This window comes from Myotis yumanensis, unplaced genomic scaffold (assembly GCF_028538775.1).
Source record: "Myotis yumanensis isolate MYYU_CA2020_CCGP unplaced genomic scaffold, mMyoYum1.0.hap1 SCAF_8, whole genome shotgun sequence".
In the NCBI taxonomy this organism is placed as follows: Eukaryota; Metazoa; Chordata; class Mammalia; order Chiroptera; family Vespertilionidae; genus Myotis; species Myotis yumanensis.
The window spans coordinates 29,295,065-29,307,558 of record NW_027223759.1 but is presented as its reverse complement, the minus strand read 5'-3'; the positions used below and the strand labels follow the sequence as shown (position 1 = coordinate 29,307,558).

The 12,494-nt window shown below is 37.9% G+C and overlaps 1 protein-coding gene across 18 annotated transcripts in view; it reads left to right on the top strand.

Moving 5' to 3' along the window:
* Positions 1-12,494, top strand: part of TRIP12 (thyroid hormone receptor interactor 12) — a 130,607-nt gene that overhangs the window by 50,198 nt on the left and 67,915 nt on the right. For all 18 annotated transcript variants that reach the window (XM_070422320.1, XM_070422321.1, XM_070422333.1 and 15 more), the window contains one exon: positions 10,656-10,761. In XM_070422320.1, coding sequence (XP_070278421.1) covers positions 10,656-10,761 — 106 coding nt within the window. The remainder of the gene's footprint in view (positions 1-10,655; positions 10,762-12,494) is intronic.

Genomic DNA, 12,494 nt, shown 5'->3' with positions numbered 1-12,494 from the left:
GTCGCGACCCACAGGTTGAGAACCGCTGTCTTAGAAGGTTCTGCTCTGATCTTAACTTGCTTTCCTTTTTTGTTCTACTTTCTGAAAGATTTCAATAACTTCTTCCAAACTTTCTTTGACTTTTTTTTTTTCATGTTTGCTATTTTGTTTTTATTTTCTAAAGCTTATTTTATTCTCGTTTCCTTTTTTATTATGGACTAGGGGTCCATTGGCCTGGCCTATGGGATCGAACCGAAACCAGCTCTCCAAGGGACCCTACCAGTGCATGATCTGGACCAGGGAAGGACATGGGAGGTTGGCCAGCCAGGGAGGGATCGCGGGAGGGCTCCAGGGCGTGTCCGGCCCATCTCCCTCAGTCCCAACCGGCTGGACCCCAGCAGCCAGCTAACCTACCGGTCAGAGCGTCTGCCCCCTGGTGGTCAGTGCACATCATAGAGAGCGGTTGAGTGGCCTTAGCATATCATTACCATATTACTCTGATTGGTTGAATGGGTGACTGGACACTTAGCATATTAGGCTTTTATTATATAGGATACATTTCTTCTTTGAGGACATGAGTGTTCCTTTCTTATACAGTACTCTTATGAGTTTTTTTATGGGGTATGTGAAGTTTTGGTTTGTTTTTGACTAGAATTTTTCTCAGATTCTGACAAGTCCTTGTTTCCTCATACTCAGTGCAAGGGGTCCAAAAATCTAATTTGTGAGCTTTGAGCATGTAGATAAGATTTGGTTGGGCTATTTGTTGCAAAATCTCCTCCATCCTTATTTTTAGATCTTTTTTTTTTTGGTAAAATTCCACAGGAAAGATTCTTTCAGACTCTTGCCTGGAGGTGAAGGCCTAACTGCTAGAGTTCTGGGGGCTGAACTGGATAAGAGACTTGGAAAAAGGCCATAGATATGTCATCCAGTGTGTCTGTTTATCTGCCCCTCCCCTTCCCAGTTGGTGGTGTGGTGCTTTAATTGAGAATTTTTTTATTTTGTACTTTCTAAAGAGTAAAGGCCTTATGTTTTGCTACGTTAGGAGAGGGACAGTTATGCAGCTATGCAAGTAGTGGAGGGGCTTGGGGGAATCTGACTGCTTCATAAACAGCCTATCAACCAATCTTCAGTTTTAACTTCTAAGTTTGTCCATCAATTCCTAACCTTTGTGGGAATCTGAGTATCATTCTAATTGGTAGTTTATCTTAGTTTTCCACCTTCAGATTTCTGGATTTCCCAGAGATTTAGCACTGGAATTTCTGTTTTTCATCTTCTAAAATTGTGTTGTGATAATAGTCTCTTCCATTCTTCCTATACTTCAGATTCTTTTAACTGTTTTAGTGGCATTTCATGAGAGGATAGAAGTGAATGCTTGTGTTCAATCTTCTGTCTTTGCCCAGGAGGTAGACACTTTTCTATGTATATACTTTTCAAAAGCATGAGCTTATTGTGGGCGACACTAAGCGTTGGTGTCTGTGGGTCTGTTATAACTTTCATCCTCACGATGGCAGAATGAAGTAGTATCCATGTTTTAGATATAAAGAAATCAAAGTGCTTTATCTGCTTAAACTGTCATTAATAGACTTTTTCCTTTATAAAAACTATAAATTCTGTCATTTTTAATGGCTATGTAGATGTACCTTAATTTAGCACATTCCCAACTAATGGGCATTTATATTCTTCTAAATTTTTAAATTGACAATAGCTTTGTAATTTACATCATTTCCTTGTTAGGTCACCAACCCGATTTTTAAAAATATTTTTGTATATTTTAAATTGTCCGTAGAAACATGAATTTACATTCCCACTAGCAGTATAAAAAATGCCAATTTATTCACAACTTCATTAACTAACTTTGTGTTCCTGCAGTTTTTATTATTCTTATGTTTATTTAATCATTTCTTATTAGAGATTTAGCTCTTTTCCAGTTTCTCATTTCAAACGATACTAATGCTTAGGTGAATACAGTGGGGCCTTGACTTACAAGTGTCCCGACTAACGAGTTTTTTGGCCGATTTTTTGCTTTGAGTTGCGAGCTAAAATTCAGGTTACGAGCCAACTTCAGATACCCCACCGCTAGTTGGCGCAGCGAACGTCACAGTGAATGCCACACCATCAGCCCAGCATCACGTGTCTCACTCGTTCACTTTAAGATTTGACATACAAGTAATTTGAGTTACAAGCTCCGTCATGGAACGAATTAAACTCGTAAGTCAAGACCCCACTGTATCTTCGCACATTTCTAATGCTTTAAATTCATATTGCCAGCTAGGTGCGTGAAATTGCTGTGCATTGACTAGGAAATAAAAATTTGGCTTAGAAAATTTCATTTGGGATTTAGCTCATTGTCATTTGCAAAATTTTTCTTTTATTGCTACTAACTGACTTTAAACATCTAAGAACCCTTTTTATGTAATAGGTTACTTTTTATTTTGTGAATTTATTTTAGCAAAGTAACCATTAATAAAGATGTATAAACTTGAAAATAGACACAACAATACCTAGTTATACCACGTTATTACGATTCTGTGCTGGCTGAATAGTCAAGAACTAGTTACTGAGACTATACACATTGTTAATTAATTCTCTTTATTGGGTCCAATTTTTCCAGTAGCAAAATGGCCTTATTAAATGATTCTAAATTGAACTCATGCATGCTACTAGACATGTTACTTGGTGCTCTCTTCCTTCCTTTTATGAAGGAAAAGGAGTGGTTCTGAAAACTCTTTGAAATAAATTTGACATATAAATAAATCGATATAAGTAATTGCTAGTGTTAATTTATAAAAATAAAAAAATGGGAAAGGTCAATCACAGTCATACCTTGACCAGCTGAATATGTAATTGAATTGTAGTGATTTTTCTGAACATTTACTCTTGTTTAAGATATTGGTTTATGGGCCTTAATATTGGTTTTTCTACTCCATTTTTAAATAGAGATATATTTACTATTTGCAGGAATATTGCAAAAACAATAAAGAAAAATCAAGATATTTAATATTCTAGAAAAATTAGTGCTAAAACTTTTATTACTAAGATATTAATTAGCTCAGGTTTTGTTTTTTTGTGTGTTTTTTTTCTTTTTAAAGCAAAAGGGATTAGTTTTTATTTTGGAGAATTTTTAAAAATTTTTTGACAGATTTTAAAAATTTAGGTGAGTGCTTATACTGTTCTTTTTCTACTCACAGTCCATGTCAGTAAGCATTTTTTTGTAAAGGCCCGTGTAGTAAATATTTTAGGCTTTGCTGGCCACATACGTCTTTGTCATATCTTTCATTTTAACTCTTAAAAACGTAAAAATCACTTTTAGTTTTTGGGCTATACAAAAACAGGCTGCCAGCTGGATTTGACTCATAGTCTCAAGTTTGTTGACACTTACTCTAGAGTAGACATTTTAATGCAGTAATGACTTTTGGTCAGAAGATTTGGGCTTATGTGATAGATACTCATACCATTAAATGGAAATCGGCTTACATGACTGGTAAAGCCAAGAGATTGACTAGCTTCAGGCTTGTTTGGGTCTAGGTGCTGAAATGAAGACAGTCCTATTCATTCCAAGCCTTCCCACAAAGAATCTAGTCATTTATATATCAGCCTGTAAGAAAGTTTCTTATTTCTCTTTGGGTCACATGCCTATCCTGAATGAATCACTGGTGGAGAGGAGAGGGAATGGTGGTTGTAAAGTTGTAATTGGAAATGATTGAAATAGTCTGGCCAATTTGAGTTCCACTGATATAGTGGGAGTATACTGTGATTGACAGTTCATCAGTACCACGTGGAGAAGGGGAAGGAGATAGCTCCCCAGAGAATTAAAAACAAAACAAAAAAACCAGGCAGGGTGCTCAGAATAGGGTTGCTGGGCATAATATAACATGTCTACTTGGTCATCTTTTAATGTCACTTTAAAGTTAATGTATAAGTTGGAGAATAAAAACATTCATGTATTTGAAAGTAGTTAGACACTGAATAAAGGTGTTAGGTCAGTTTTTCCCTCCAAACAACTTTATTAAATACACTAGAGGCCTGGTGCACAAATTTGTGCACAGGTGAGGTCACGAAGGGGATAGGGGAGGCCAGGACGTGATCGGCCCTCCTGATGGACGGTGGGATGCCCTTGCTGGCCTGGAATCCAGATCCGTCCTGCTAACATTTGCACCTGTTGTCTGGAGCCACCTGGGAGCCGCTTTCATATTGTTTCTTCCTCACTGACCATCTATGGAGGGAAAGCAGCTGCGGTCCCCGAGGCCGACTTCCAGGAGGCCAGTGGTACTGGTCCATAGGTGCCTGGCCAGTTCTCCAGAGATTGGACCTGCAGGACTATTGAGGGAATGAGTGGCTGCCGCCAGGCTGGTGGGCCACCGGGATGGGTTGGTCAGCTGAGCAGTGCTCCTGCTGTGGGTGAGTACTGACCACCAGGGGGCAGCTCCTGCATTGAGTGTCTTCCCCCTGGTGGTCAGTGCGCATCATAGTGACTGGTCATTTGGTCGCTTAGGCGTGCGCGCGCACGCGCGCGCACACACACACACACACACACACACACAGTCCTCGGGTTACGTCGGAGATCTGTTCCTACCGCGTGTTGCACCTGCGTAAGCACTTACGTCACTCACATGGAGCACATACACAGCAGTAGTGAAGTGAAACATTAAAATACACTTAAAAGAAAGATAACAATTCCTGACCTTTACTTGTGGTAAATAAATAATAAAAAACATAAAGCACATATGTTGAAATAACGGAACTTTTTTTTATATATCAATAAATGGGAGAAGGCAACATAACCACAAAATGACATACGCCGAGTACTGTCTGTAGATTGATATTTATGTTTACTTTGACTCCTTATACGGAACAAAGGAATCTTTAGGAAATTGGAAAGTTTACTTAATTATTACATTGCTAAAATACTTTATTATTGGGGAGGCTATATTTTTATTGTGGGATTTTGTGTTAGTTCTTTTATGTGTATATACCTAAACAGATCATGTAAGAATTATAAGTAGAAAAAACGAAGTATGACAGTGACTATGTATCACCCAGTTGTATTTTGCTACTTTTAAAGTAACTTAACACAATTAACAGTGAAAACCTTACCTTTCCAAGGATTGGAATAATTCCACCTTTGGTGACTCTGGTAGTGAAGTAGTAATCATATTACTATTTGCTCATTTCTTCTGCAAAAATGACAAAATCGGGATCATTTCAGTTTTGTAATGAGAAATACTTTTAAAATTTTGAAGTAGAAAAGAAAAATCAGTTGCAAATAGAAGGTACCCAAGAACATCTTAACTCCTTTGACACTAATGAGGGTCCAGAAGATAAAATTTCTAAGGCCCTCTGTTTATTTTTTTTTAATTCTTATATTTAAAAATCCAAGTTTTTAGTTGGATACATGAGAGGTTTACTTATTTTACATTTCAGATATCACACTTTATAAAGGACTAATTTTTTAAAAAGATGAAGCCCTGGATTTTGAGTAAATCAGTTTGAGGCTAGGAATACTTGTTCAAAAGAAAAAACAATAAGACATACCTATATTGTAGAAGAAAATATCAGTTAGGACTTTTAAGAGAATAATACTGCCAGTTTCACCTTTAACTGAAAGAAAAATAACCACAGGAATAGCCCTGGCCGGGTGGTTCAGTTGATTGGAACATTGTCTTCTATACCAGCAGGTTGAGGGTTCGATTCCCGGTGTAGGCACATACCTAGAATGTGGATTCCATCCCTGGACGGGGCAAGTGTGGGAGGCAACTGATCAATGTTTCTCTCTCTTCTCTTCCTCCCTCCCTAAAAATCAATTAGAAAACACATTCTTGGGTGAGAATTAAAAAGATGATTATTGGAATATATTTGTAGGAACAAATTCATATATTCATATACCAATATAATAAGGTCAAGGATCTTTGATAAAAGTAATATGTCTACATTTATACATAACTTAATTATACAAGGCATTGTGGATAAGAATATTATTATGAGCAGTGATATTCTGGTTGCTTCTCAGTGTGGCATCATAAAAATAAGTGATCAATACAGTTTTTCTGCATTACAGAGCCTGGGAGAGAGAGAGAAAAATAGAGATAGATTGATTGAAATTGTGTGTGTTCCCATCCATCTGCATCTTAATTGGTTTTCAATAAGTTGTAGGTTTATACTTATCATGTTTTCTCTTCTATTAAAATACTCCTTACTTGACCAGTAGAATGAAGGAAACATATTTTAACTGTATAAAAATACTTTATTTTTATAGAGAGAGTTTTATAGTTTTTTCTTTTGCTATACAAACATATTACCTAAAGGTTTCTAAAGGAACCAAAAATCAAAGTTTTAACACTTTTCCAGAAGTATATTGAACAAATAGTATACTGTTCTGCTTCAGAATAAACTTGGGAATTGTGTAGTTATGCACTTCTAGGCAAGTCAGTTAATATTTTTGTGTGTGAAAAATAAGAATTATCATAACTTTATACCTGAAATTGCTTTTATGAAAAATTCCATAGCCAATCTAAAACTGTGAAGATATAAGATAGTATATTCTGGCAGCATCAATTTGCTGAATGGTAAAAAAAAAACCCACATTTCACATTCACGTTTCTAGGAAGTACTTGATTTACCCAACTGTTTTATCTTTAACTTTCCTTTTTCCAAGAATTTATATAGTTCTTCCAAGAATTGACTTAATTTATTTAGAAATCCTGATAAGTTTCTAATTACCAGTCTTCACAACTTCTGAGATGTTTCCCTGTTGTAGTTTTTGAAGAGCAGAGTATGTAAAAGCTAGTTTTATTTCCCATCATAGACTTGGGTAATGTTATAAATAGTGATACCTCTTTTCCACTGGAGAGGACTATATGTAACAGCTCCTTTACCATGGAATTGCTTTCCAGACAAATGTTTGGGGCTATTTCTCCTAGTTTATGGGACTACATGGAGTTATGTCAATTAGCCTAACAGTCATTTTACATTGTGGTATGATTATAACATCAGTTATAAATATTTAACTCCAAGGATGGATAAAGAGTTTGTGCACATATGTGAAGAAATACCGTACCATACCACTCCACAGTAAAAAAGGAATGGAAGGAATGGACTAAAAGGTACAACATGAATTTATCTCCAAAACACTGTATGATTCCATTTATATAAAATTCCGTAATAGGCAATAGCAACAAAATAGCAAATCAGTGGGTGCCAGAGCCTGATGTGCTAGGGAGATTAACTGCAAGGGGCATGAACGAACATGGAAATGTTGGTTATAATTGTCTTAATTGTGGTGTTTTATGGGTGAATACATTTGTCAGACTCATTGAACCCCATATATTCAAACCAAGTACCTTTTGTCATATTGGAAATTATATTTGAAGTTGTTTAAAATAAAGTTAAACACCAAAGTATGAAATAAAATAGTTCATGAGTAGTGACGTGTAAAATAAGTTTGGTCAAAAAGTATACTGTCAACCTCAAATTAGCATTAGAGCAGTAGTAGCCCACGGTTGAGTATTAAGTTGAGTATTTTATTTTGAATGCCACTAAATAGATGTCAAATTTTGTGCTTGTCCATTACTGTATTATGCCATGTGTAAAAACGCTTTAGTATTATATGAATTAAGTTAATGACAGTAATACAGGGTTTTTAACTTGCTTTATAGCACTTTGTTTTTCAGTGTTTTAATGTAATGTGCACTCTTGTTTTTTCTCTCTCTGAATTGTATGTTTTTTTACTGTATTACTGCTTAGTCACACAATTCAGATAGGTATAATTTAATATTTCCTGAAATATTAAAAATAATTTCTGATTTTTTTAACATTAAAAAATAGTGATTCTAAATACCTGAATATATTAAGCTATTCTTCTCCCTTCCTCTCTGAAATCAGTAAAAATGTATTTTAAAAGATATTTATGCCCTAACCAGTTTGGCTCAGTGGATAGAGCGTCGGCCTGCGGATTCAAGGGTCCCAGGTTCGATTCTGGTCAAGGGCATGTACCTTGGTTGCGGGCACATACCCAATGGGGAGTGTGCAGGAGGCAGCTGATCGATGTTTCTCTCTCATCGATGTTTCTAACTCTCTATCCCTCTCCCTTCCTCTCTGTAAAAAATCAATAAAATATATTAAAAATAAAATATTTATATTTTCATGGATTTCTTAGAGAGAGGGGAAGGGAGGAAGATAGAATCATGGATGAGAGAGAAACATGATGGGCTGCCTCCCTACGCCCCCTACTGTGGATGGAGCCTGCAACCAGGGCAGGTGTCCTGACCAGGAATCAAACCAGTGATCTCTTGGTGCATGGGTCTATGCTCAACCACTGAGCAACACTGGCCTGTCATTAAAGATTCTTGAGTAGCTTGCTTTTCACTTGGCAACTTTCATTATCCTCCTATATAATAAAAGGGTCATATGCAAATTGACTCTAACAGTGGAACTACCAGGGGACAAATGCTCAACACAGGAGTTGCCCCCTGGTGGTCAGTGTGCTTCCACAGGGGGAGTGCCACTCAGCCAGAAGCCGGCTCATGACTGACCAGCACAGTGGCAGTGGTGGGAACCTCTCCCGCCTCCGTGGTGGTGCTAAGGTGTCTGACTAACAGGTTAGGCCTGCTCCCTGCGGGCTCCTGGGCTGCCAGAGGGATGTCTGACTGCCAACTTAGACCCGATCCCCTAGGAAGCAGGCCTAAGCTGTCAGTTGGACATCCCCCAAGGGGTCCCGTACTGCGAGAGGGTGCAGGCCAGGCTGAGGAACCCCCTTGAGTGCACGAATTTTCGTGCACCAGGCCTCTACTACAAGTACCATCCCAAGTGAGTAAACTGAAGTTATAAATTAAAAGTCTAAATCAAGAGTAAAGAATTTCTTATCTTTCACTTTAAAGCAGTGAAACGGTAAAAAGAATAAAAAGTAAAACAAAAAAACTTCCTGGGATCTGGAGAATTATTGTTGTACAATTGTTTTGAAAAGTTAACATCTATTTAAGACAGCGGTTCTCAACCTGTGGGTCACTACCCCTTTGGGGGTCAAACGACCCTTTCACAGGGGTCGCCTAAGACCATCAGAAAACACATATAATTACATATTGTTTTTGTGATTAATCACTATGCTTTAATTATGTTCAATTTGTAACAATGAAATTGGGGGTCATCACAACATGAGGAACTGTATTAAAGGGTCGCGGCATTAGGAAGGTTGAGAACCACTGATTTAAGATGATGCCACAGTTCTAAAGGAGATATGCTTGTTGACTTTGTAGGCCATTCAGTGTTGGAGGTCTTTGTTTGAATAGAGCACACTGCACAGTATGTTATATGATAACATCGTTGGGGAAGAGTAGATGGATGCTCTGATGGCTTCCCCATCCTGTATAATAAAAGCCTAATATGCTAAGTGTTTGGTCATCTGTTCAACCAATCAAAGCATAATATGCTAATGATATGCTAAGGCCGCTCAACTGCTCGCTATGATGTGCACTGACCACCAGGGGCAGACAGTCGACCGGTCGACCAGTCACTATGACATGCACTGACCACCAGGGGGCAGATGCTCTGACCGGTAGGTTAGCTTGCTGCTGGGGTCTGACCGATCGGGAATGAGTGAGACGGGCTGGACACGCTCTGGGGCCCTCCCATCGTCCCTCCCCAGCTGGCCAACCTCCTGTGTCCCTTCCTGGCCCCGATCGTGCACTGGTGGGGTTCCTTGGCCTGGCATGCACCCTCTCGCAATCCGGGACTCCTTGGGGGATGTCGGAGAGCTGGTTTTAGCCTGATCCCACAGGCCAGTTCATAAATAGTAATATACTTTACTTAAATGTTACACCTTTTTAGAACTTAATACCTATAAAGGTATTAGCATCCAAAATAACGTGTACTTGATTCATTTTCCCTCTATCCCTCCAATTGTACAATATTCTGTAAATTGGACATTCCATAACTTTAGTTTAAGTTGATATTCCTTGCTGATAGGATAGTATATAGCAGTGGTCACCAACCTTTCGATCCTCTAGTTGGCAACCGCTGGTGTAAAGAAAAGAAAGCATTTTGTTCTCTCATAGCCTTATTTATGAACTGTATGTAAACTAGGTGAAATGGGACAGTGTAAAGACTGTGTAATAAAGTGATAATGGACCCTGGCTGGTTTCTAAGTGGTTAGAACATCAGCCCAAGGATGGAAGAGGGGGGTTCGGTTCCAGGTCAGGGACATGTACCTCAGTTGTAGGCTCCATCCCCCACCCTGGTCAGGGCACATGGAGGAGGCAACAGGAGGATGCTACTGATGGATATGTGTCTCTCTTACATGGATGTTTCTCTTTCCCCTCTTCCCCTTGCCTCCACTCTCTCTCTAGAAAAAAAAAAAAATATCAATGGAAAAATATTCTCGGGTGAGGATAAAAAACAAGTGATAAATGATATTTAATAAAGTTCTGGAATATGTAGTATATACAAAAAAACAACAAAACCTCTTGACTTTAGTTAGTGGAGAAAAGTAGTGGATGAATAGAGATGTGGTAGGAACTCTCCTAGTTTGAAAAGGCTAAGTAAAGGCAAACTCTCTAAATAAACCTGGCAGACTGCTAGAGAGGCCATGGGAAGATTCTATGGTCTTTGAACCAGGACGATGAAGAATTTTTATTTTAAGAGAACTTCTCCCTTTAAAATTTTACTTTTGCATTTCATATATATAGGTTTAAGAAAATCTACCAAGAAGCGCAGTGAATCCCCACCTGCTGAGCTCCCCAGTTTGAGGCGGAGCACACGCCAAAAGACCACGGGCTCCTGTGCTAGTGCCAGGTAATAACTTGGGTTTTTCCAGTTTATGATTAGTTCATTATCTGTGTTTTAGAATTTGTTACCTCTATAAAGGAGGGTAGATGGGTCTATGATTTTTTCCTCAAAATCATTAACTTTGTAAGATTTATAAAATTATTAAAAGTTTCACTTGAATATTGAATAAAGAAATTTTTCACTATTTTTATGAATTTTTTTAAAATATATTTTTATCGGTTTTAGAGAGGAAGGGAGAAGGAGAAGGAGAGGGAGAGAGAGAGAGATAGAAACATCAATGATGAGAGAGAATCATTGACCAGCTGCCTCCTGCATGCCCAATCCTGGGGATCCAGCCCATAACCAGGGCATGTGCCCTAACTGGGAATTGAACCACGACTTCCTGGTTCATAGGTCGATGCTCAACCACTGAACACACCAACCGGCTGTTTTCATGCATTCTACCCCAATATTTGTTTACATGTTTTTGCTAAGCTTTAATTATACTAGCTTTTTTTTAAAAAAAGGTGCTGTTTATTTTATTGTATATAATAAAATGCATATATTCATTTTTATATATATACACTAGTGACCCGGTACACGAAGTTCGTGCACATTAAAAAGGAATTAGAGGAAATATTTTAATGTTGCTATTTGCCCTTTCTCTATAATAGAAGTGTCAGAGATGAAAGAAAATTAGTAAAATGTATATGAAAATAATATACATTTATTAATAAATAAACAATAACAGCGGGGGTTGCAGCCTCACATCCCCCGGCCTCGCCGTGCACGCAGCCCCACTCACCCGTGCCTGCTGCACACGCAGCCTCCTGTTGATCGGTCGTTACGGCATGAGGGCATCACAATCATTTGCGTGTTAGCCTTTTATTATACACGATATATTTTATTGTTGCTAGTATTACAGATATCTCCCATTCCCCACCACCACCCCTTTACTCCTTTCTTCACAGCCCCCCCTCCACCTGACCCCCTGGTCTTCACTATCCTATTGCCGGTGTCCATGGGCTATGCATATAAGTTCTTTGGTTTATCTCTTCTTGTCTCCCCTTCCCCACATAAAGGTATGTCAATCTGTTCCATGCCTCCATGCTTCAGATCTTATTTTGTTGGTCAATTCATTAGATTCAGCAAATAAGGGAGATAAAAAAAAAGAATACTAAAAGACACAACCAAAGACTTAGAGGGGATATAAAGAAAAAGGGAGGAAAAAAGAAGATGAAAAATTGGCTTTATTGAAGCAAGGAGGAAGCTAAAAGAACTAGTTAGTATAGGACAGTAATGGCGAACCTTTTGAGCTCAGCGTGTCAGCCTTTTGAAAAACCCTAACTTAACTCTGGTGCTGTGTCACATATAGAATTTTTTTTATATTTTCAACCATAGTAAAGCAAAGATTTATATTTTTGATATTTATTTTATATATTTAAATGCCATTTAACAAAGAAAAATCAACCAAAAAAATGAGTTCGTATGTCACCTCTGACACGCGTGTCATAGGTTCACCATCACTGGTATAAGAGGAAAAGAAGAGGAAACAGAAAACAAATGAAATAATGATGAATTTAAAATGTAGTAATAATGGGTATATTAAGATATAGATAGGAAAAGTAAAACAGAAAAAAAGAAAATAAGAAAAATTAATAATAACAATAAGAATAGACTGACATAGAGTAGAATCAAAGGAAAGAGAAATTAGAGATATGGAAGAAAAAACCCAAACAACAAATCAAATTTATTCACAC